Raw genomic sequence first — 26,817 nt, 5'->3', positions numbered from 1 at the left:
GAAATTTCTCTTTGTGGTGTAGTTTTATTACCTGTCTAAAAGAACTATAAATTATCAGAATGCCACATGTAAATTTCATTAAACAGAGCTATAAGTACATATTATCAAGTAAAAATATTTTTTTCTCTATAATATTATTGCCATTCTCTCATTAAAATGAAATATAGCTAATAAATCTTCTGGACTTTTGTTTTCTCCCCTAGAAAAGACTTTTTAAAATTGTTTTCACATTTAAGCCAAATGAGAATGAGAAAAGTCAATATTTGAGTTGTATAAATATCTACGCTAATCAACATTAAAATATCTAATTCATGTTGGAATGTGATATACAATGTTTACAAATTTAACGAATGACTAAAAGTGATTACTTAGCAAGACAAGAGAAGAGGAGGTCCCCCACTTGGATCCCCCTACAGGTATAATAATTTCATAGCTATTTACAAAGTGCCTTTGTGGGAGCCTTGGGATTTAGGTAGGAGTACCTGAAACCCCCGTGGAGCCTAAGAGGGATTTTGAGAGGGCAGAACTGTACTCAGGTGGGAGACCTTCCAACTCTGATCTTGCTCCAGACCCTGAAATGGCACTGTCCCCTCCAGGCTCAGTTATAGCCCTGTTTGGACTTGGTCCTACTACTGTAACCATTGACCAAGGGGCTCAGCAGGATTCAAGCACATCAGTGCCTCAGGAGACAGGTCTGCCCACCTTGATCTCAGCTTTGGATTCAGAAATGCCCCTCTAATTTAGTTCCAGCACCTCAGCTGTGGTCTGCGATCTGTCCTGCTCACACAAGAACCCAGAGGGAGAGACACATTTCCCCATACAACCTGGTCGGACTTGCCAACCCTGGTCCCCCAGTAGGCCCTGAAACAGCACTTCATCTTAGCCCAAGCTCCTCTCAACTATGGTTTGAGCAGTTTTACCTGGCCAGAAACCTGCTGGGCGACATGCCTGTCTGTGTCCCCAACGTAGACTTGAAAACCTTGGCCCCAAATCAGATTCTGAAATGTCCCTGAAAAGCAGTGTTAGCCCTTCTCAGCTGTGACTTGAGAGTAGTCCTGCCCACAAAGGAACTGGTGGGGAGACACACCTGTCAGTGACCCAGCAGGCTGATCCACTGACATCACTGGAAGGTGCATGTGTGGGGGGTTGAATTTTGACAAATACAATGACAGAACTGAATAACTCAGTAAAGACCTTAAACAGCTGACTCAGTCATGAAGAAGAAAGAATCAGTGAACTCAAAGACAAGTCATTTGAAATTATCAATCAAAGAAACAACAACAAAAAAGAATAAAATAAAGAAAACCTAAGGGACTTACGGGATACCATCAAGCATACAAATATACAAATTATAGGGATTACAGAAGAAGAAAGAAAGTTGAAGAAATATTATTTTAAAAACACCAGCTGAAAATGTTCCAAATATTGGGAGAGATATGAACATTCAGGTTTATGAAGATCAAAGGACTCTAAGTTAAGACCAAACCAAATGAAAATAAATGGAGGCACATTATATCAAATTGTCAAAAGTAAATGAAAGACAAAGAAAGAATCTAGAAAGCAGTAAGAGAAGGGACTCATCAAATACAAGAGATGACAACAAGGTTATGAGAAGAATTATCAGAAGAAATCTTGCAAGCTAGGAGGGAGTAGAATGAGACATTCAAAAAGCTGAAGAAAAAGAAAAAACCTGCTAACCAAGAATACCGTATCTGGCAAAGTTATCTTTCAAAACGAAGGAGAGATGAAAACATCTCCAGATAAACAAAAGTTGAGGGTGTTCATTACTACTAGACTCACCTTATAAAAAATGCTGATGTGAATTCTCCAACTTGAAATAAAAGAATACTAATTAACAACATGAAAATTGAAAATAAAAATCTCACTGGAAAAGGTAAATACATAGTCAATTTAGAATACCCTAATAATGTAGTGGTGGTATGTTAATTACTTCTATCTCTAGTATAGAGAATCAATATTGTGAAAATGGCCATACTGCCAAAAGTAATTTATAGATTCAGTGCTATCCCCATCAAGCTACCACTGACTTTCTTCACAGAATTAGAGAAAACTACTTTAAATTTCATATGGAACCAAAAAAGAGCCTGTATAGCCAAGATAATTCTAAGCAAAAAGAACAAAGCTGAAGGCATCAAGCTACGTGACTTCAAACTATACTATAAGGCTACAGTAACCAAAATAGCATGGTACTGGCATCAAAACAGATATATAGACCAATAGAAGAGAACAGAGGCCTCAGACATAATGCCACACATCTACAACCATCTGATCTTTGATTAACCTGACAAAAACAAGCAATGCAGAAAGGATTTCCTATTCAATAAATGGTACTGGGAAAACTGGCTAGCAGAAAACTGAAACTGGACCACTCCTTTAAACCTTACACAAAAATTAACTCAAGATGGATTAAACATAAGACCTAAAATCATAAAAACCCTAGAAGAAAACCTAGGCAATATCATTCAGGACGTAGGCATGGGAAAAGACTTCATAACTAAAACATCAAAAGCAATGGCAACACAAGCCAAAATTGACAAATGGGACCTAATTAAACAAAAAAGCTTCTGCACAGCAAAAAATAGGAACACTTTTATGTTGTTGGTGGTAGTGTAAATTAGTTAAAGCATTGTGGAAGATAGTGTGGTGATTTCTCAAAATCTAAAACCATTTGACCCAGCAGTCCCATTACTGGGTATATACCCAAAGGATTACAAATCATTCTAGTATAAAGACACATGCACACATATGCTTACTGCAGCACTGTTCACAATAGCAAAGACTTGGAACCAACCCAAATGCCCATCAATGATAGACTGGATAAAGAAAATGTGGCACATATACACCATGGAATACTATGCTGCCATAAAACAGGACGAGTTCATGTCCTTTGTAGGGACATGGATGAAGCTGGAAACTATCAATCTCAGCAAAATAACACAAGAATAGATAACCAAACACCGCATATTCTCACTCATAAGTGGGAGTTGAATAATGAGAACACATGGACACAGGGAGGGGATTATCACACACTGGGGCCTGTTGGGAGGTGAGGGGCTAGGGGAGGGATAGCATTAGGAGAAATACCTAATGTAGATGACAGATTGATGGGTGCAGCAAACCACCATGGCATGTGTATACCTATGTAACAAACCCACATGTTCTGCACATGTATCTCAGAACTTAAAGTATAATTAAAAATTTAAAAAATGTGATATATATATATAAATAATGGAATACTAATTCACCATAGAAAAGATGGATATCTTATCATTTATGACAACAGAGATGAATTTGGAGGACATTATGCTAAGTGAAATAAACCAGGCACAGAAAGACAATTCCACATAATCTCACATGTGGAATCTACAACATCAAACTCATAGAAGCGGAGAGTAGAATAGCAGTTACCAGGGGCCATGGGAGAATGGGGGATTACAGGGAATTAGTCAAAATATACAAAATTTCAGTCAGACAGGAGGAATAAGTTTAGGAGATGCATTGAACAATATGTGATTGGAATTAATAACAATTTGTATACTTGAAAATTGCTAAGAGGGTAAATTTTAAATGTCCTCACCACAAAAAAATGATAAGTATGAGTTAATGGACATGTCCATTGATAGATTTAGTCATTCTACAATGTATACATATATCAAAATATCATATTGTGGATTTGATCCAAGATGGCTGCTTAGGAGGAAGTCGGGATTGCAGCTCCAAGAGAAGGTGCAGAGGGTGAGTGGACGCCACATTTCCAGACGGATTTTTACTGCCCACAGACCAGGAGATTCACAGGAGGAGAAGCCCCACGGGTCGCCAGCGCCGCTGGTTTGAGCGGTGTGGCGGCTCAGCCTACGCCCTGGGGCGGGGGGCAGCGGCTTCTTATGCAGAGCGAGAGAGACAGAGTTCCCTCTGAGCCAGCAAGGGGAGCTGAAGCAGGGAGTCAAGCCAGGAGACTCCTGGGCAAGGGTGCGCCACGAATCTCAGTGCCGCTGCTTCAGCTGATGCAGCGGCACACAGGGCAGCGAATTTTAACTGCCCACAGACCAGGAGATTCACAGGCGAAGAAGCTCCACGGGTTCCCAGTGCTGCTGGTTGGACAGGAGCAGCCACTCGGCCTGCACCGGGGGCAGGGAGCAGCAGCTCCTTGAGCAAAGTGAACGAGACTGTGTCCCCTCTGGGCCAGCAAGGGGAGCTGAGGCAGGGAGTCAAGCCAAGAGATTCCCGGGCAAAGAGGGCGCCACTGGAAACACGGCTGAACCCGGGACGGTGCAGCTCTGTGGGGAAGGGGCGTCCTCCATCGGGAAACACCCTGCAGTTCCCAGGGCAATTTGCCGTAACCAAGACAACCCGCCACTACAGAGACTCCGTCACTACAGGGGCAGGCCAGCATAGCGGAAGCAGTTCTAACTACACCCATATAAACAGGACTGCAGGGAAGCTCACACGGAAGCTGGGCGGAGCCCACAGCAGCTCAGCGAAGCCTCTGCAGGCTGAGTGTGACTAGACTGCCACTTTGTGGGCAGGGAAAACGGTAGCAACACAGCTGAAAATCATAAAGCCCAAACTCCCTGGGCCAGAACACCTGGGGGGAAGAAAAGGGGGTTTATGAGTTCAGCTGCTGCAGACTTAAAATTACCAAAATCGGAAAGACAGCAACTACAAAGTCAATAGGCGGATAAATCCACAAAGATGGGAAGAAACCAGCGCAAAAAGGATGAAAACACCCAAAACCAGAACACCTCTCCTCCTACAAGGGAGCATAACTCCTCACCAGCATGGGAACAAGACTGGACGGAGAATGAGTGTGATGAAATGACAGAATCAGCTTTCAGAAAATGGATAATAAGAAACTTCTGTGAGCTAAAAGAACATGTTCTAACCCAATGCAAAGAAACTAAGAACCTTGAAAAAAGACTTGATGAAATGCTAACGAGAATGGACAACTTAGAGAGGAATATGAGTGAATTGATGGAGCTGAAAAACACAACACGAGAACTTCACGAAGCATGCACAAGTTTCAACAGCAGAATTGATCAAGCAGAAGAAAGGATATCAGAGGTCGAAGATCAACTCAATGAAATAAAACGAGAAGGCAAGATTAGAGAAAAAAGGGTAAAAAGGAATGAACAAAGTCTCCAAGAAATATGGGACTACGTGAAAAGACCTAACCTACGTTTGACAGGTGTACCTGAATGTGACGAAGAGAATGCATCCAAGCTGGAATATACTCTTCAGGATATTATCCAGGAAAACTTCCCCAACCTAGCAAGGCAGGCCAATATTCAAGTCCAGGAAATACAGAGAACACCACAAAGATATTCCTCTAGAAGAGCAACCCCAAGGCACATAATCATCAGATTCACCAGGGTTGAAATGAAGGAGAAAATACTAAGGGCAGCCAGAGAGAAAGGTTGGGTTACCCACAAAGGGAAACCCATCAGACTTACAGCAGATCTCTCAGCAGAAACCCTACAGGCCAGAAGAGAGTGGGGGCCGATATTCAACATCCTTAAAGAAAAGAACTTTCAACCCAGAATTTCATGTCCAGCCAAACTAAGCTTCATAAGTGAAGGAAAAATAAAATCCTTTGTGAACAAGCAAGTACTCACAGATTTCATCACCACCAGACCAGCTTTACAAGAGCTCCTGAAGGAGACACTACACATAGAAAAAAACAACCAGCACCAGTCACTCCAAAAACGCACGAAATGGTAAAGAGCAGCAACACAATGAAGAATCTGCATCAACCAATGGGCAAAACAGCCAGCTAGCATCAAAATGACAGGATCAAACTCACACATAACAATATTAACCCTAAATGTAAATGGACTAAATGCCCCAATCAAAAGACACAGACTGGCAAATTGGATAAAAAGCCAAAACCCATCAGTGTGCTGTATCCAGGAAACCCACCTCACATGCAAGGATACACAAAGGCTCAAAATAAAGGGATGGAGGAAGATTTACCAAGCAAATGGAGAGCAAAAAAAAGCAGGAGTTGCAATTCTCATCTCTGATAAAATAGACTTTAAAGCAACAAAGATCAAAAGAGACAAAGAAGGACATTACATAATGGTAAAAGGATCAATGCAACAAGAAGAGCTAACGATCCTAAATATATATGCACCTAATACAGGAGCACCCAGATACATAAGGCAAGTTCTTAAAGACTTGCAAAGAGACTTAGACTCCCACACAATAATAGTGGGAGACTTCAACAAACCTTTGTCAATATTAGACAGATCAACGAGACAGAAAATTAATAAGGATATCCAGGACTTGAACTCAGACCTGGAACAAGCAAACCTAATAGACATTTACAGAACTCTCCAGCCCAAATCCACAGAATATACATTCTTCTCAGCACCACATCACACCTACTCTAAAATTGACCACATAATTGGAAGTAAATCACTCCTCAGCAAATGCAAAAGAACGGAAACCATAACAAACAGTCTCTCAGACCACAGTGCAATCAAGTTAGAACTCAGAATTCAGAAGCCAACCCAGAACTGCACAGTCTCATGGAAAATGAACAACTTTCTCCTGAATGTTGACTGGATAAACACTGAAATGAAGGCAGAAATAAAGATGTTCTTTGAAACCAACGAGAACGAAGACACCACATACCAGAATCTCTGGGACACATTTAAAGCAGTCTCTACAGGAAAATATATAGCAATAAGTGCTCACATGAGAAGAAAGGAAAGAACTAAAATTGACACCCTATCGTCAAAATTGAAAGAGCTAGAGGAGCAAGATCAAAAAAACTCAAAACCTAGCAGAAGACAAGAAATAACTAAGATCAAAGCAGAATTGAAGGAGATAGAGACACGAAAACCCCTTCAAAAAATCAATAAATCCAGGAGCTGGTTTTTTGAAAGGATCAACAAAATAGACAGACCACTAGCCAGACTAATAAAAAAGAAAAGAGAGAATAACCAAATAGATGCAATAAAAAATGATAAAGGGGATATCACCACAGATTCCACAGAAATTCAAACCATCATCAGAGATTATTACAAACAACTCTATGCACATAAATTAGAAAACCTGGAAGAAATGGATAAATTCCTGGACAGTAGCCTCCTCCCATGCCTAAACCAGGAAGAAGTCGAAACCCTGAATAGACCAATAACAAGGGCTGAAGTCGAGGCAGCAATTAAGAGCCTACCACCCAAAAAAAGCCCAGGCCCTGATGGGTTCACAGCCGAATTCTACCAGACATACAAAGAGGAGCTGGTACCACTCCTACTGAAACTATTCCAAATAATCCAAAAAGAGGGAATCCTTCCCAAATCATTTTATGAGACCAACATCATCCTAATACCAAAACCCAGCAGGGACTCAACAAAAAAAGAAAACTACAGGCCAATATCCATGATGAACATAGATGCAAAAATCTTCAATAAAATACTGGCAAGCCGATTACAACAGCACATCAAAAAGCTTATCCACCATGATCAAGTAGGATTCATCCCGGGGATGCAAGGCTGGTTCAATATACGCAAGTCTATAAATGTAATTCACCACATAAACAGAACCAAAAACAAAAACCACATGATTATCTTAATTGATGCAGAGAAGGCCTTCGACAAAATTCAACAGCCCTTTATGCTAAAAACTCTCTAAATAAACTAGGTATCGATGGAATGTATCTCAAAATAATAAAAGCTATTTATGACAAACCGACAGCCAATATCATACTGAATGGGCAAAAACTGGAAGCATTCCCTTTGAAATCTGGCACTAGACAAGAATGCCCTCTCTCACCACTCCTATTCAATATAGTACTGGAAGTTCTAGCCAGAGCAATCAGGAAAGAAAAAGAAATAAAGGGTATTCAGTTAGGAAAGGAGGAAATCAAATTGTCTCTATTTGCAGACGACATGATTGTATATCTAGAAGACCCCATCGTCTCAGCCCAAAATCTCCTGAAACTGATAAGCAACTTCCGCAGTCTCAGGATACAAAATCAATGTGCAAAAATCACAAGCATTACTTTACACCAATAACAGACTTGAAGAGAGCCAAATCAAGAACGAATTGCCATTCACAATTGGTGCAAAGAGAATAAAATACCTAGGAATACAACTAACAAGGAACGTAAAGGACCTCTTCAAGGAGAACTACAAATCACTGCTCAACGAAATAAGAGAGGACACAAACAGATGGAGAAACATTCCATGTTCATGGTTAGGAAGAATCAATATCGTGAAAATGGCCATACTGCCCAAAGTAATTTACAGATTCAACGCTATCCCCATCAAGCTACCAATGACCTTCCTCAGAGAACTGGAAAAAACCACCTTAAACTTCATATGGAACCAAAAGAGAGCCCGCATAGCCAAGTCAATTCTAAGCAAAAAGAACAAAGCGGGAGGCATCACACTACCGGACTTCAAACTATACTACAAGGCTACAGTAATCAAAACAGCATGGTACTGGTACCAAAACAGAGATATAGACCAATGGAACAGAACAGAGGCGTCGGAGGCGACACAACATATCTACAACCACCCGATCTTTGACAAACCTGAAAAAAACAAGCAATGGGGAAAGGATTCCCTGTTCAATAAGTGGTGTTGGGAAAACTGGCTAGCCATATGCAGAAAGCAGAAACTCAACCCCTTCCTGACACCTTACACTAAAATTGACTCCAGATGGATTAAAGACTTAAACATAAGACCTAACACCATAAAAACCCTAGAAGGAAACCTAGGCAAAACCATTCAGGACATAGGCGTAGGCAAGGACTATATGACCAAAACACCAAAAGCATTGGCAGCAAAAGCCAAATGGGACCTAATCAAACTCCACAGCTTCTGCACGGCGAAAGAAACAGTCAATAGAGTGAATTGGCAACGAACAGAATGGGAAAAAATTTTTGCAGCCTACCCATCTGACAAAGGGCTGATATCCAGAATTTACAACGAACTAAAACAGATTTACAAGAAGAAAACAAACAAGCCCATTCAAAAATGGGTGAAGGATATGAACAGATACTTTACAAAAGAAGACATACATGAGGCCAACAAACATATGAAAAAATGCTCATCATCGCTGGTCATTAGAGAAATGCAAATCAAAACTACATTGAGATACCATCTCACGCCAGTTAGAATGGCGATCATTAAAAAATCTGGAGACAACAGATGCTGGAGAGGATGTGGAGTAATAGGAACACTTTTACACTGTTGGTGGGAGTGTAAATTAGTTCAACCACTGTGGAAAACAGTGTGGCGATTCCTCAAGGACCTAGAAATAGAAATTCTATTTGACCCAGCAATCCCATTACTGGGCATATATCCAAAGGATTATAAATCGTTCTACTATAAGGACACATGCACACGAATGTTCATTGCAGCACAGTTTACAATAGCAAAGACCTGGAACCAACCCAAATGCCCATCGATGATAGACTGGACAGGAAAAATGTGGCATATATACACCATGGAATATTATGCAGCCATTAAAAACGAGGAGTTCACGTCCTTTGTAGGGACATGGATGAACATGGAAACCATCATTCTCAGCAAACTGACACAAGAGCACAAAATCAAACACCACATGTTCTCACTCATAGGCGGGTGTTGAACAAGGAGAACACATGGACACAGGGAGGGGAGCACTATACACAGGGGTCTGTTGGGGGGAGGGGGGGACAGCGCGGGTGTGGGGGGTTGGGGAGGGATAGCATGGGGAAAAATGCCAGATATAGGTGGAGGGGAGGGAGGCAGCATATCACACTGCCACGTATGCACCTATGCAACAACCTTGCATGTTTTTCACATGTACCCCAAAACCTAAAATGCAATAAAAAAAATAAATAAATAAAATAAAATAAAAATATATTGTACACCATGTATACACACATACATAACACATATATGCACAATTTTTGTCACTTAAAAAAATAAAAAATAATTGCTCAACATTGTATTTTGTGCTATATAGATTAAACCTTTAGTTTACGCTAGGAGAAAACTTCTATTTCCTTATAAAATGAGATCTCTACTACACCTTTATAATGGCAAATTTGGTTTTACCAATGTTCCAATTGAGCTGACTTTTGCATATGAAATATGGCGTTTTTTATCTGGTCATGCAGCTGAGTTGTTCATAGCATTTATATTTTTCTGTCCCTTTGACCAGATTATGTCAGGAATATATTTTATCTTTGCAAACAGCATAACCTGGGCTTTATTAACATCAAGATATGCTTAAAGTCTAGCAAAATAGAGATGACATTTTCCACCTGGCTAACTCTTACTCATCCTGTAATAGTCAGGTTAAGTGTCATATACCCAAGGAAGTCTCCTTGAGCTCCCATGCCAGGGTAGGTGCCTGTCTTCGTGTTAGCCAGCACATATCTCTATCAATGACTTGCCATGCTGCACTGCAATATGGAGGTCTATCTCCTGTCTCCTATATTAGACCATCGAGGACAGGGCCCATGATAAATCGTAGTCATTAAGAAAATGTCTCAGTATTTTAAATGTCCTCAGTACATATTTGATAAACTCAACTATAGTATATATCACCTAATATTATGTTTGAAGTCTAAAACCAATCCTGAGGAATAAAATTAGTGGTAAGAGGATGGGAGAAGGTGTCTACAATGAACCTTAAATAATGCAGCTAATCATTCAGCTCTCTCAGAAGAGAAGCTCCACTTGAACCTTATTGCTTAAGTTCTAAGTGCCAGCATAGGGACCAAGTCCTCACTTCCAATGCATCAGAGCCAAGGTGAAGTAAAGAAATAAGATGTTTCACACACCATTGACTAGAAAATTGATGACAGACAATTTACGGATGAATAAACTTTTTTTTCAAAAGACAAGAGAATAATTTTGAGCTCTTTTCAGAAAGAACGGAAAAGTAGCCTACTTCGTCTGTTTCCACCTACACATATCCTGAGGCACTAGGGTCACTAAGGTACCAGGGCAAAAAATAAAGCAAAATCTCAGGGGGAAAACTAGGATGAAAAATTTAGGGGTACAGCTCTTACCAGGTAATAGAAGACCCATCCCCCAGGATGCCCCTGACCTCCTCCCGGCATCTCTCTTGATGCTCAGGGTTCAGAGCCAGGCAGTAAAGGACCCAGGAGATGCTTGCTGCCACAGAGTCATGTCCTGCCAACAAGAACGTGCTGACTTCAGAGTGTACATCAGTGTCTGAGAAGCTGCTACCATTTTCATCCTAGGAAATATAATACAGATATTTTAAATAAAGCATCAGTTTATAAATGTTTGGAGATATGAACACAATAATGATTTTAGGGGAAAAATCAGAGTTTCAAATAGGGGCTTAAATTTTAATTCAGTTCTACCAATATGTGGTATAAGCCATATTCTGCCCAAAGTATAAAGGAGAACCAAGGTTAGATAAGAAAAGCAGGCCTTGCAAAGAGGGCCTTCAATCAGCAGGGCCTAGAAATTCTCTTCAAACTCCCAGATTTCCCAGGACCTTATCATCATAATTTTATATGTTTATCCATGTGACAATTTTTTCATGATCCCCTGAAATCCATGTATCCATACGACCATCCCCACATCTTGTCAAATCCTTCATTTAGTCTTTACTGACCTTCCTCTAGAGACAGAATTGCAGAATTTTTTGTCTCAAACTGCATGAAGCCACTCATCAATTCAGAGTATGGTTAAATTTAATCAATCGGTTTTATTTTTGTCTCCCCATCCCATTCCTACTTACCCACCTACTAACATAATTAACTGGTCACTTGAGCAGGCTTAGAAATTTAGATGATTTACCTTGGCAGAAAGGACAATATCCAGAAAATCCTGGTACTTCCTCTTCTGAGTGTTATCTTGCTTTACCCCAGTCTGGAGGGATTTCTTTCTATCCTGGATTATTGTATCTGGGTAGAAAAATAATTTCCAATTACCAAAGTGATAGCAAAGTCAAATAAATTATAAAGTAACCCATGGTTAATGTATAGATTCAAATCTTGCCTGATTTCCAGATGTTTAAATAGGTCTTATTTTCACAGATGGTTTATTTTCCCCATCAAAGGGACTTTTGATCAAAGCTCCAAAGATAAATAACACAGACCAAAACCATAGTTTCTATCAGTATGTGGACAATAAAATTAAGATGATTTCAAGTTTAGATGCAAGTGACCCATCATTATTTACTTCCTCAGTCTAATATTTTATTTTCATGAAAAAGTTATTAAATAAAATGAAATAAAATAGAAAACAGGCAAAGAAATGCCAATATATTTATAATTGAAGGAGCTGAAAGAAAAAAACAAAACTTTGGAACAGAGGTAATATTTATTTGCTATTTTTAAATTTTCAACTTTTATTTTAGACACAAGGGTGCATGCACAGGTTTGTCACGTGGGTCACAGGAGAACTCTCTGTACTTTCTGCCCAATTTTCCTGCAAACCTAAAACTTTTCTAAAAATAAAGTCTATTAAAGTTGAAAAACATCCACAAAATCTCCTTAATTAAAACAGTGTGATTTTAGTACATTGGTAGATAGACCAATGGAATACAGAAGAATATCCAAATATACTCTTATCCAAAATAGATACAAGTACAAATGTCCACTTAGAATGTGATAAAGATGATTATTTTGAATCACTTGAAAAGATAAACTTTTAAATAATGATGATGGGACAACTGGATAACCATTTGGAAAAATTAGATCAATACCTCACACCATATATAGGAATAAACTGTAAATGGAATTTAGATCTCTGATCTAAATGCAAAAAGAATGAAATCATACAAGTACCACAAGAAAACATAAATAATTTTCTCTACAACCTGGGTATGGGGCAGTGGTTCTTAACTGGGGGCAACTTTGGCCCTGGGGACATTCAGTAATATCTGGAGTTATTTTTGGTTGCCACAGCCATCAGAGCTCTACTACATCGAGTGGGTAGATGTCAGGGATGTAGCTAAACATCCTACAATGCACAGGTCTTGACAAGGACTTATCTAATCCAAGAGGCCATTAGTGCCGAGGGTTGAGAAACCCTGGAATAGAGAATGGCTTTTTGTGATTACTAAAAATTCAGATGCAATAAAATAAAATATTGATAAATTTGACTACATAAAAATAAATAATTTTCAAAAGTTAGCCAGGTGTGGTGGTGGCTGCTGTAATCCCAGCTACTCAGAAGACTGAGGTAGGAGAAATGCTTGAACCCAGAAGGCAGAGGTTGCAGTGAGCTGAGATTGCACCACTGCACTCCAGCCTGGGCGACAGAAAGAAATGCCATCTCAATAAAAAAAAAAAAAAGGAAAAGGTTTTACTTTAAAGTTTTGAATAAGTATACTTAGTACATACTATATACTATTTACTATATACTATGTACTTAGTATGTAGTAAATAGTATATACTGTATACTTAGTATATAGTAAATAGTATATACTATATGCTATAGTATACAAAAATTCTGGTAAGACTTACTGCTATGGTTGAAGCAAAGTCTTCTAAAGGACTCAGTCAAATTTCTTCGGAGAAGTGTCTATATAAAGGTCCATTAACAACAAATATTCTTTCTCTTATATTAAGGTTTATCCCTCTAGACAGACACAGTACAATCATGACAGTGAATGGATGTGGGCAACCCAGACCCAACAAATACCTGTGTACTGATATAGCACTTGGTTTAACTTCTGGAAGCGGTGGCCCTGAGGGCTGAGTTTGAAAATTATGTCACTGTGATGCAAGAAACTGTACAAGCGGTGAAATACGATTCTGCTGACTTCAAATATGGCTTTTTCATAAGGATCATGGGTGCTAGAAGAGAAAGTTGAGATAATATGTCAATAAACAACTTAGAAAATGGGAGGAAATATGTTTTTTGCTCTCCCACCACTGACCTGTTTGTCTGGCAGTTGGTCTCTTTGCTGAAAGCACATTTCATGATTATATCCAGAGACATCAAGTTGATGTGCTTATAAACCTCCACGGCTGTGTCCTGAGGGCTGCAAATCTTCTCCCACTTATCCTGGCATAGGAGGTCAAGATCAACACCATCACCACCACCATGACCAAACTGCCTTCATTTGAAGGCTCCTGCCTAGCCTTGCCTTTATGATCCAAGGGAGACAACCCTGACCCAGCAGGAACCAAAGGTCACATGAGTGAATAAACCATATGCTTACACAGGGCATGAGGAAGGGAAAAACATGCCCAGCAGAGTGAGAAGGAGCATGGAGAAAACTGCATATATGGTAAATGGCTGAGTTAAGCACTTGTGACTTTTCAATTATTACCATAACTCTGCTTTCATGTAGACCAGAGTTCCATTAAAACAGATAATCATTAGTACAAGACCCATAATAACAAGGGGTTTACCCCAGGGCTTCTTCCATCTTCAATTCCAAACTTGCTAGATGCCCTGCCACTGCTCTCAACCACCATAACCACCTTTAAAATAATCTTGGAACATTTTCAAAAACATTTTGGATTCAAAAGTGGTAAACAGAGAGCAAGTATGGAGAAGAGCTGCTACAGGGAGCTGGCTCCCAGTGAAGCCCGACCTGGCTTAACTTCCGCACAAACAGACCTACTCATACTGCTCGAAATGCATTGTCTGACATTTTAAAATTGTGACAAAGTCCCTGGTTGAATATTTGCCATAATAATCATACTTTGTGTAAAATTTAAAATAAATTGAAATTGTAAAAGTTCAGGTTGACTGAGAGATCTTAAGCACCTAGCACCTAGCTTAAGATCTATCGGTCAACCTGAACTTTTAAAATTTCAGGAACTTGGCAACCAACCACAAAGGCAAAGAGAATTTTAAAAACTTTTCACCAAGTGCCAATTGTTTAGTCAAAGAGCCTTTATCTCGGCTATGTAAGTTTTACTGAGAACAAATGGTGAATTTAGAAGAAATGAGAGCAAGCAGGAGGCTTCCATGCTTGAGAAACTCTGGAATGATTCAGCAGAGGAAGGAAGTTGTGAGAAAAATCCCAGAGAAATATGTGGCTGAGAAATGAGTGGAGAAGAAAGTGGCCCAAGAAATGGAGAGAAAACTCCAATGCAATCACAGGAGGGTTTGAAATTGTGCTGCAGCTGAACAGCACTAGAATCAGAAAAAGTTGCTCTCCTCTCTCGCTAGCTTGCGCCGCACAGTCTCTGGGTCTCTGCCTTGAGAACTCATACTACTGTTTTTACCACAATCCTGGCCGACTTTGGGTTCAAACTGCTTCTGTGAGTTTGGCTGAGAACCCAGTCATCGAGCTGGTAATAGTGGTTTGCATGGGAACAGGGATGGGTTTGCACACGAAGTGGGAGGACAACTTTGCCTTTGTTTGTGGTGTTTGAAGTGTTTATGATGAAACTGCATTAGTGAATTACTTGTCTGATTTCAAAAGAAATATGATTTAAAAATTAAAACCACTGTAAATTTAGAGTTTTGGAATAGAACTTATTTATAAATCAGAGACCACTCACAGGAATGTTTCTCTACAATGTCCTTACGCTTCCTTGAAAGGTGCAGGTCAGGGCCTAATGATCCTCTACCATTTACAAGAAGAAATTCATATCTGCAGCTTTAATACAGACATTCTCTTTTGCTTGGTCCTTTATAGCCATTGGGCAAGTCCATGATAATCTCCAAACCTTTTTCATGCTGACTCACTCTGCCTTGAATACTCTCATCCATACTGTCTACATATTCAAGTCCAGCTTGATTTGAGTTTCCGCTGAATCTGAAGCTGTTATAGCTCCTCCTGCCATCTTTCCCTGTCACCTTGTGGAGGTTAATGCAGCTCCATCTTGGAAGCTAATCTGCCATCTTGACTTCCAATTAACTCTAGTTCTGGGAATGCTCTGAGATTTCCAGTTGATCTACTGTTTGTTGCATCAGAGCATGTACTTACCATAAATCTTGCCCTTAGGGCAAATTCTTACTATTAATAATTTCCTCTGAAGCACGTGTGCCCCTCCCCATGGTCTACAATTCCTGGGTCTGGAGGGTAATGGTTCAGGGATCCATCATCTTGTCTCATCACTGTGTGAAACAGCCATGGTTTTTCTTTGAAAGCCTCTATTAAATGTTTCTTTATAAGAAACTGTCAGCCTTTTTCTTCAGCCTCTCAGTTTCCTCAGACTTTGGGGTAGGTTTGTACAGACCTGTGCTCCATGAAACAAACCTATAGCACTTACTATCTAACTGTCACCATTTGGTACTCGATTTACTGCCATAAAATCTCAAAACATATCTATGACAGAGGACCAGATCTTCTTTTTATTAATATTATCACCCAAAGAACATAACAAGTTTTTACAGACACCTATTGCTCAATGAGTACTTGTACATTGGTTTTTAGAAACTGGTTTTTTATTTTCATGGTCCACAAAATATACCTAATACTGTCCATTGCCGGGAGCATTTAGCAAGGCACCAGAGCACTTTCCCCCTTCACTTACCAGCATCGTTTTCACAGAATGAGCCATCACCTCGATGTATGCTTTCAGGATGTTAAAATGGAATGCAGGAGTTAGTAGGCGACGATGCTGGAACCACTTGGGTCCGTCTAGAGACACTAGTCCTTTTCCTTGAGAAATAAAAGGCAGAAAATCTTATGCTATTTCATTAGATGAGATGAAGAAGGAGAGATGAGGAACACAGGCAGCATGGAGTAACCATGACCCACAGGCAGTCATGAAATAGTGGAACATCAAAGTAGTGCTCATATTAAAATACAATGCATCTTAACAGATCAAGGTGAATTTAGAAGCTTACTTCTGGGATGGATGTATTTAATATTGTGAGAAAGAGTTTCAAAGTCTATTAAGTTTCAAAGCCTGACAAGATGAGAAGGTTAATCCTGAAATCACCAGTTACTACCTATGTAGTAACTGAATAAGTGACTTAACCTTCCTGAGGTTTAGTTTTCTCAACAATGAACTATGATACTAAATACCTATTTCCCTGTGTTGCTGTGCAGATTAACTGAAAGTGAATATATAAGGTAGCCAACCTACTCCCTAGCTCACACTAGAAACACAGCAAATGAATTCCTTTCCTTTCCACTCCAAACCAATCCATAAACTATATGATGAGCATAAATTCACAAGGAACTTGTGACAAGAACATCCACTCTGTCCCCTGATACTCCCCCTTTGAGCCCTGGTCTGTCAATGATACTGCGTGGAAATACTTATCAAGGCTAATGCTTCACAATCTTCTATTGCCAGACTGATCATTAGGATTTGGCTTTAAAGGACTTCAAAGTTTATTAGTACATAATCGATACCACTCACTGAGTGCTTACAACATGCCAGACCCGTGATGCATGATCTGTCACTTGTACAATGTTGGCTGTTACATTTACTGCTAAAAATATGTATTTCATTTAATTCTCATAACAGCCCCGCAATGTGACTCTCATCCTTATTGTCAAAGATGAGGAAACTGAGACATGGAGAGAGTAAATGACTTCCCCAAGATGCTATTTAACTAGTCCGTGCAGGAGGGGGCAAGATTCAAATCTAACTGGTTCCTAATACAAGCCTATATTCTTTTCTTTAATTCATGTTTTGTCTAACATAAATACCAATTATGTGATTAAAGAGCTTAATTTATCTGCTGGCAGAATATCGCCAATCTCTAGAGCAAAATTTTACTGATTTGCATGTGGAAATAAGGGAACTCCAAAAAGAAAGGAAAACATCCAAGAAAACATGAGAGAAGGATAAAGAAAACAAGAATAGAGATGGAGAGACTGCAGTTTGGGGGTGTATGTGTGTGTGTGCTGGGGGTGGACAGAGTTTTGCTTTGTCACCTAATCTGGAGTGCAGTAGTGCTATCTAGGCTTACTGCAACCTCTGCCTCCCGGGTTCAAGTGATTCTCGTGCCTGAGACTCCCAAGCAGTGGGACTACAGGCACGTGCCACTATGCCTGGCTAATTTTTGTATTTTTACTACAGACAGGGTTTTCCCATGTTGCCCTCGCTGGTCTCAAACTCCTGACCTCAAGTGATCCTCCTGCCTCGGCCTCCCAAAGTGCTGGGATAACCGTGGCTCAAAGGTATGAGCCACTGTGCCAGGTCGATATTGTAGTTTTAAAGAGAGAGGGGACAGATTCACATATCTGCTGCCTTGAGAATATGACTCTAGGGGAGAGAAATGGATGAAGAAGCTTCCTGGGAAGTGGTGTTGTGTTGACTTTAGAGCTCCCCTTGAATCTTTCCCCTAGATAACTTTCAGTGTTGCTCTACCTTATACTCTTAATGCTTCTGAATTCAGATTTGAGTTCCTTGGGCATGCTCTACTATGGAAAGGGGACTTTGAATGAGAGTGGGTTATAACTCCCATTTGCACATACATACCAATAAGCGGAGATAAGAATTTCTGTACGTACTGGGACTTGGGGTCTGCAGAGTCAAACAGAGCAAACAAAAGACATCATTAGAGGGAGCATTTATTATCAGTTCACATTGGTGACAGTTTTTCTGCATTTTCCTGCACTAACCACAAATAGTGAGCAAAAGAGAGCCCAGGGCTTACTTCCTGCTGCCTTTGGCAGCCTGGGGAAAGACTTGTGTTAGTTTTGGTCCAGTTTCAGAGAACAGCAAGCCCTATGAGGCAAACAAGTACAGAAACCCTGATTCTTCCCTTGTTTACACTTCCTTCAACAGAAAAAGAGTTTGCCCAAGGGTTGCAATGTTTCCATAACCATAGCTGAGACAACATATATCCTTTATGGAAGGCAAATTAAGGATCAGAGCAGACACCAGGTACTGAGATGCCAATGCCTCTTGGTGTTTTAGTGAACCCCAAAGTGGAGGCATTCTACTGTTCTTGTCCTTAACAGGTGAACATGAGACAAATCAGAGCAGGGGACTGGAAACATGGAGATAGTCAGGGCAAAGCTCTTTTCTTTTATTAGGTTTTATTGGGAGTGGTGGATACAATGGCACAGGAAAGACTGGAATATAAAAACCTCATTTTACAAAGTTGACAGGGAAAAAACTAGACATTTTAGTATTATGGTATAAAATAATCCACAATGAAAGCCTTAAACAAGGATTGGGTCGGGGAGGTAGATGACTCATACCTGAAAACGGGACATAGTTGAGAAACACGTGAGGAAAACTAAAGTTTGGATCATAATCAAGAGGTTTGATGGGTAAATTAATGATCTAGCATTCAGGCTTACATACTGAACCAGCAGAAGTGGAGTTACTGCTGATTCCCCAACCTCTTGAGACTGATCCTCCAGATCAGGGGTAGGAGTGGGAACTGTTGCTGACACTGAAGTCATAAAGCCCAGAGAAGCCAAGGGAACCCTTGCCTGGCAAGTCTGGTAATGCCAGCTGGGCTTTAGGTTACACTAACATCAACGTGCCCATGCAGTCCTGAACAAGACAACGGACTGGGGAGGACATGGGAATCGCCTTCAGTATTAGCAGGAAACCTGTCACCTCTCCACACTTGTTCCTGTGTCTCTTAAAGACCCAAAACTAAACTTCGCTTTGGAATATTGCCTGTGGGGTTTTGTGCATTTCACTTCTAGGAGGAATAGGTCCCAGAGATTTGCCCCTCTTCTTACCTGTTCTGTTCAGAAATGTCTTTGCATAGTCTGGGTCACAGATATAGAAAAATGCCTGAAAAGGCCCAATCCACAAAGGGAAGGCACGAGGGTATTTTTCAATAATTTCCTCAAGCTTCTCCATGTTATCATCCTGAATAAACTGCAGTGAAAAAAGTAAAAGTAATTAGAGAGCCAGCCAGGCTGGACCTGTCCCCTCTTACAGACACAAGCTGAGATCAGGGCCTGAGAAGGTCACAAAAGCAGAGGAGCCTGAGACTTTTCTGGAAGTGACATAATGTGCTTTATTTGGGACTTCTACGCTTGGGGGATAATTCTCTAAACAAAGTTAGTGTATTTATCTTCTCAATATTAATATAGGCTGTACCCCCAGACCAAGTCACTGTTGAATGACATTTACTGTGAACTCCCATCCCAATGGAGAGTGAGCCGAGTCACACTCTCTGCCCCATTTGCCAACATCACACACTCAGATTGGAGTGGGATCTGGAAGCTAAAAAAGATGTATTTCCTAAGTGGGAAACTAACAGTTACTAAATGTGGCGTGACCCTACATCCAACTCACCATTTCTTCTCCCTGTTCCTCTCTCTAATAATGCATCAGTGATTCTTTCTCATGACTTAGTAGTAAATGCTTCTCTCTAAAAAACTGCCAACTCTATCTACAAGGAAAATCCAAATTCTCTCCCCACCAACAGAAGGCCCATTTACACAGATGTGTGAAGCTTAAAGTCAACTCAAATACAAAACTTTTAGCTTTCAACATTTACAAATGAGAGTGCAAATACTACCATCAGAGAAGGACTTTTCCTTTTAGAAACAGAATAGTAATGGCTCACCTGAATCGTTTCTCTAAATCACGGAAAACAAGATTCATTTACATTTGCTTCTTGTGTAAAGTGGAGGGCACCTGCATGTGTGTGTTTTGGTGTGCACATCTATACACTTGAGCATGGTGGTGGGAGTCCCCAGCTACAAAGTAATCCTAAGGCTGCCAGATTTTTCGTCATGTGAGCAATCACATGGTATCTGCTGCATGATTGTTTGTTCTCATCCTCAGGAGAGGTGGACAACTCTGGCTCCCCTTTTTCTCTGTTATCATTTACCAATTTTAACCCATGAAGTGTTCTCTGGATAGTTAAGGCCACTGAAAGGTCGAGACTCTTGAAATCTAGTTTCTAAAATATTGCACTCTGTTTTGCTAATGTTGCCATAGCCAAGCCAGTGACAAGCGCCCATTGACTATCCAGAGTAGTGGTTTTCAACAATGTGAATATTTTTTCATTTATTCATTCACAAACTACAAACAAACAAGTATTTATTGAGGGTCTATCACATGTACCAGGTGGTAAAGATACAGAGAAATATAGGAAAGTTAAGGCCTCTGCCCTCCTGGAAATGATAAACTAATATGACAATTGTTCAGGTCAAAAATGTTCATAGACACTCCAGCCACAGGAAGAATTTCATTATACTTTTTGTAACTCCTGACTAGACAAAAAGGACAGAAAACTATTGTGAATCCCGTACTATATTTAATTTATACTTCTTCATCCCCAGAGAAGCATCTAAATATACTTGAAAATGGGTACTACATATATTTAGTAAACATTGTTCAGAAATGTTCAGAAAATGCATAGTGCCCCCCAGATAGTAACAGCTAACTTTTATCAAGCACTGCTATGAACTAAGTGCTGCAAAATGCTTTTCATGTTTTATGTTATTTAATATTTACTTCAAGAACCCTATGAAGGAGATATAATTACAATCCCTATGTTACAGATGAGGAAATTGAACGCTACAGACTAGGTTAAATGATGTGTCGACGGGTGTATAACTGGCGACCAGTAGTGAGGATTCAAACTCCAGTTTAACTCTGGAGCCCAAGTGCTTTATACTACTTAGCTACATAGATGTTCTTTGCATTACATCCAAGTACACACATACACACACACACACACACACACACTTGCATATATACATCCTAGGTCCCACATGCTGGCTGGGATTCAGTGACCTATTGAATAAATATCAAACCACCTGGCCTATTTATGTAGTAAATTGATCTCTGAATAAACGAATTTTCTTAGCAACTAATATATTTATGCATTCAACAAAGGATTTATTGAGCACTGATTATGCATCATGAACTGTACCATTCACTGGGTTTATAGTGGCAGACAAAGACCCTCCCTCTCACAGATTTTATACTTTAGTTGGCGGTGGATAATCAATGAACAAGCAAAGGTGTACACAGTATAGAGTCCGAGAGTGATAAGGGCCAAGATAATAAAATGAGGGTTGGAGACAGAGAGTACTAGAGGTTCTGTTTTAGTCCGAGTGGTCAGGGCAAGCCTCTTTCAGAAAGTAACTTTTGTTCAAAGGCCTGAACAATTTGCAGGGAGAGCAATATAACCACAGACGTGCATGTTCAAAGCTCTGAGGGAGGAATATCTTTGGCATGTTTGAAGCATAGTGAGAAGATCTGTATTACTAAGAGTGAGAAATGAGATTTCTTATCTTACAGGGAATTTTCCCTGCACACACTTTATCCTTCTGTAACCTTATGACTATACTTTAAATGCTACGGTCTTTAGATAGAAGGACTAAGTTCCAGTGTTCAATAGCACTGTTAACAATAATTTATTGCATATTTCTGAAAAGCTTGAAGATTTGAAATGTTCCAAACACAAAGAAATAATAAATGTTAGAAGTGATGAATACCCTAAAGACCCTGATGTGATCACTGCACATAGTATGCATGTATCAAAATACCACAGGTACTCCATAAATATGTACAGTTATTATGTAACAATAAAATGTTACTGCCTATGTAAAATAGTTTCACCTTTTGAGCCTTAGAGACTAGGTTTCCTTGTGACTTCCTGCATGGCAAATCACCAGAAGGACCCTGATCTGAATAAATGGACAGGTTTGGTAATATTAGACAGTTTGATATGTCAGTCATCTCTAATCTGCCACATTCTGATAGAAACCTTTTGAAAGCAGAAAAAGTAACAGTGACAGTCAAGAGGGAATATGGACTCTAAAACACTATGAATGCAATAAATAATCTGAAATGAAATTAAGACACAATACCTTCAAAAAGAATAAAATGGGAATAAATTTAACAAAAGAAATGCAAAATGTATACTTTGAAAAATGCAAAACATTATTTAAAATAATTAAAGATGACCTAAATAAATGGAAAGGCTTTCTGTGTTCATGGACCAGAAGACCTAATATTGTTAAGATGGCAATAATCCCCAAACTGATCTACAGATTCAGTGCTGTCCCTAGCAGAACCCTGGCTGGTTTCCTTGCAGAAATTGATAGACTGATTCTAAAATTTGCATGGAAACTCAAGGATCCCAAATAGCCAAAATAATCTTGGAAAAGAACAAAGTAGGGAGACTCAAACTTCCTGATTCCAAAGCTTACTACAAAGCAACAGTAAGGCACTGTGGTACTAGCATAAGGATAGACATATCATTTATTTATTTATAATTTTTAATTTTTGTGAATATATAGTAGGTGTATATATTTATGGAGTAAATGAGATGTTTTTGATACAGACATGCAACGTAAAATAGGCACATCATGAAGAATGGGGTACCCACCTCCTCAAACATTTATCCATTAAATTGCAAACAATCCCATTACACTCTAAGTTATTTAAAAATATACAGTTAGCATTGACTATAACCATTAAACTGCCCACTCCCCCAGCTCCCTGGTACCCTCCCAGCCTCTGGTAACCATCCCTCTACTCTCTATGTCCATGAGGATAGACATAGAGATCAATGGATTAGAATTGAAGATTCAGAAATAGACCTTGACATTTATGGTCAATTGATTTTTGACAAGGATGCCAAAACAATTCAATGGAAACAACAGATGACATAGTATCCACGAGACAGTAGAGATATATAACACAGGACAGCATCATTGGGAAGTCCTAGAATAACATCTGCAAACTACGCTTAAAGAGCAATCAGTCCTGACCGGAACAGGAGAAGAGGTCTGTGGGAAAAATATCTCCAGAAAAACGGACAGATTATTTGGCATGTTTGGATATTTGGAAATACTATTTAGATGTGTTTGACAGATCCATTAGAGCATTTGGAAAAAAAATAGCAACAGTTATTGAAAACTGAAGCAGATTAGGAAAGGAGGAAGTTAACAATACTGTGGGGTGGGGGAAAAGTTCTATGAGAAAAGAAATAAAATGAAAAGGACCATTTAGATCAGCAGTAAATAACATTTGCATAATACAAATACTAGTTTTTCTATTTAACTAAAAAACAAAAAAATGTAGTTATTGGGACAGTGGAAGATGAGGTGTAAGTGATTGCCTGTCATAAAGAACTTCATAGATTGATGTTGTTTTAGTACATTTGTGTTGCTATAAAGGAATACCTGAGGCTGGATAATTCATAAAGAGGATTATTTGGGTTACAATTCTCCAGGTTGTACAGGAAGCATGGCACTGGCATCTGCATGTGAGGAGAACCTCAGACTGCTTCCACCCATGGTGGAAGTGAACAGGAGTGGTTGTGTGTAGAGATCATATGGTAAGAAGAGAGGAAGAGAGAGAGGGGAGGAGGTGGCAGGATCTTCTCAACAATCAGTTCTGGGGGGTGAAGAGAGACTAACAGAGTGAGAAATTAAGAAGGAGACAGTTGCACCAAGATGTTCATGAGGGATCCATCCCAATGACCCAAAGGTCTCCCATCAGACCCCACCTCCAACATTGGGAATCAAATTTCAACACGAGGTTTGGTGGGGACAAACAAACCATATCTAAACCACAGCAGATGTCTAAACTTATTAAATTACTAGATGCAATACAGTAATATTATTTTACAAGTAAGGATTTAAATACCAGAAAAAACAGACAAAAGAGTTGAAAGTGGTTGCTTTAGGTAAGAAAGACTAGAAAGTGGGGAAACCAAAGGATCATTTAGTAGCTCTGCTGGAATGTCTTCCCCACACCACCCAACCATCCTTTAAGACAATGCTCGGCCCTTCACAGACTTTCCTTCCTCTTCTAGACGGAGACGTACACTTTCCTCTGACATTCCCTTGTCTCTAGGCCTCTAGTAAAGCACCCATTGCCTTGTGCTGTCATTTTCTTTGTGGCCTGTCTGCACCTGACTTGGGAGGTGCAGGGAAGGGACTTGTCTTCTCTTTGTAATCTTAGTACCTATCACCAACTGCCACTCAGAGTCAGCTAAATGAATAAAAACCTCAATTAGGAGTGGGAGTGAATTTAAAAAGCGGGAGTGACCAAAGCTAACAGTCTCCCTTTACTTTAGAACTTTCCATCAATCAGTATTTCTTGAGTGGCTGGCGGGGGCTGCTCCTTACCTCACAAGAATCTTAGGAAAAGAAAACTTTCTCTGGTTAAAATGGACTAAGGGTGCCAATGATTGTGACCGATTTTGCATATTTCCTAAAATTAATAAATTATTTAGAATAACATGCTATTTTTAAAGCAACACATGTGGAAGGCTTGGTGAAACAATGAGAGACGGACCTGAGTTACACCACACTTTTTTTCCATATTCAGGTTCTTGAAATAGCTCTCTCCCAGCCCCCAAAGCTTCCTCTTTAGTGACCCTTTCCTTTGGGGCTGCGGGAAAGCAAGTGTCCACAGCAAGGAAAAAGGATGCTGAGAGCCATAGGCCAGGATGGAGAGGCCAGTGCAACCGTCAGGGTCCCCAGGGACGGAAGGAAGCAGCCACCTCTCTGCCAGGCCGGCTCCTCTGCGGCATCCTCCTCCGCCCCTTCCTCCCTCCTCCTCCCGCCTCTTCCCTCCCATCTACCTTCTGGTGCCCAAAGAACCAGTGGGTGGGGGGCGTTGGGAAGGGGCGCAGGTCCCGCAGCAGCCGCTGCCTCCGCAGGTAGAGCTTAATGGCCTGGAACAGCCCCAGGGCCAGGCAGAACACGAAGGCCAGGTAAAAGGGCCGCGCCCAGCGCGTCTCCAGCCAGGAAAATTCCATGGCTCTGCGCAGCCCCGAACGCCCGCGGTCTCCAGGGGCGCAGGAGAGGGTGCGCTTTCTCTCGCCTAGAGCTGGCGCAGGGTCGCGCAGCCCACCCCGTCTCTGAGCCCTCGCGAAGCTCCTGCCTTGTGGGAAGGAGGAAGGGCAGTGGGAGGGGCAGCTCAGGCCTGGAGAAAGGAGGCAGGCGCGCCTACAGGATTTCTAGCCGGTTACCAAGGCGCGCACGCTTGGTTCGGGGAGCGTCATCTTTTAAGGCGGACAGTTTTCAGTCATGGGATCTGAATTTATATTGTAAAATAATGCCAAATCTGAGGTCATTGTTTTTCTTCCTTAACACAAATTAGTAAATGACTATGCAAAAGGCTTTCTTTTGCATTCTGAAATTCTATCAAAATTCCCAGGGGCAGAGGTAGGGGGAGGTGTACCATCATTATTCCTTTATCCTGTGGCCCGTCTAGTGGTGTGCAAGTAAATGCTTTACAACTGGTTCCCACCCTGATTCCCAGCGTGTACCAACACCCACCATGAGCTAGTTCAAGCTGCCCATGCCAGGCACTGAACACTTGAATGGGGAAGGTATGCCCAGTTCTACTATATATTATATATATAATATTACCACTAGATACTAATTCTACTATACAGCTATAGTCAGGGCCTGCTACATAATTTATGAATCTCAGTGCAAAATGAAAATGTGGGATAAAAACTTTATTAACAATTCTAAGACGACAGAACATTAAACCAAGCATATGCCCTTCTGGGTTCAGAGCCTGGTGTGGCTGCTCGGGTTCCATGCCCCTGAAGGGCTGACCCTAGATGCCAGAGACATAAATAAACTCAAGCACAGATAACAGAAAAATGTAGTAAAAATAATTTGAAAGTGATGGTTTTAGTATTTATAACCTACCAGGTGGTGAACTAGGATCTAACAGGCCTGACTTCCCAAGCTGCTCTCTCCCCCCACCTCCCTGCCCCAGCAATCTTTATAGGTATTGCCCACATTTTATTCATTTATTCATTGATTTAGGCTAAGACAGGCATATGTGAGGTGTTGATTGACAGCCCTGAACAGTAAACCCAATCTCTACTACAATTTTCTGTTCTCCCTATCACTGTCCCTCTCCCACCTACCACCACCCCCTACCCCCAGCCCCGGCCCCATTCCTTAAGCCTATACTCCACTCTCTGGAGCCACATTTTATTTGGCAGGTAAGTGATTAAGACAGGCTCCAGGGGT

At 40.4% G+C, this 26,817-nt stretch overlaps 1 protein-coding gene across 2 annotated transcripts in view; it reads right to left on the bottom strand.

Annotated features, from left to right (window-relative positions):
• The window catches only part of CYP4X1 (cytochrome P450 family 4 subfamily X member 1), a 107,457-nt gene that overhangs the window by 6,262 nt on the left and 74,378 nt on the right, over positions 1 to 26,817 (bottom strand). The window contains exons 1-8 of one of the 2 annotated variants that reach the window (XM_012434767.3): positions 25,404 to 25,729; positions 19,576 to 19,717; positions 18,353 to 18,397; positions 16,448 to 16,575; positions 13,888 to 14,015; positions 13,650 to 13,804; positions 11,799 to 11,905; positions 11,036 to 11,226 (exon numbers count right to left, since the gene is read on the bottom strand). In XM_012434767.3, coding sequence (XP_012290190.1) covers positions 11,036 to 11,226; positions 11,799 to 11,905; positions 13,650 to 13,804; positions 13,888 to 14,015; positions 16,448 to 16,575; positions 18,353 to 18,397; positions 19,576 to 19,717; positions 25,404 to 25,580 — 1,073 coding nt within the window. In that variant the 5' untranslated portion in view covers positions 25,581 to 25,729. Of the gene's footprint in view, positions 1 to 11,035; positions 11,227 to 11,798; positions 11,906 to 13,649; positions 13,805 to 13,887; positions 14,016 to 16,447; positions 16,576 to 18,352; positions 18,398 to 19,575; positions 19,718 to 25,403; positions 25,730 to 26,817 lie in introns of those variants that run through there. The other variant, XM_064372312.1, reaches the window with a different exon arrangement.

This window comes from Aotus nancymaae, unplaced genomic scaffold (genome assembly GCF_030222135.1).
Source record: "Aotus nancymaae isolate 86718 unplaced genomic scaffold, 86718_ANA_hifiasm-v0.15.2.pri h1tg000007l, whole genome shotgun sequence".
Taxonomy (NCBI): Eukaryota; Metazoa; Chordata; class Mammalia; order Primates; family Aotidae; genus Aotus; species Aotus nancymaae.
The sequence above is the reverse complement of the archived record's forward strand: the minus strand, read 5'-3'. Positions and strand labels throughout refer to the sequence as shown.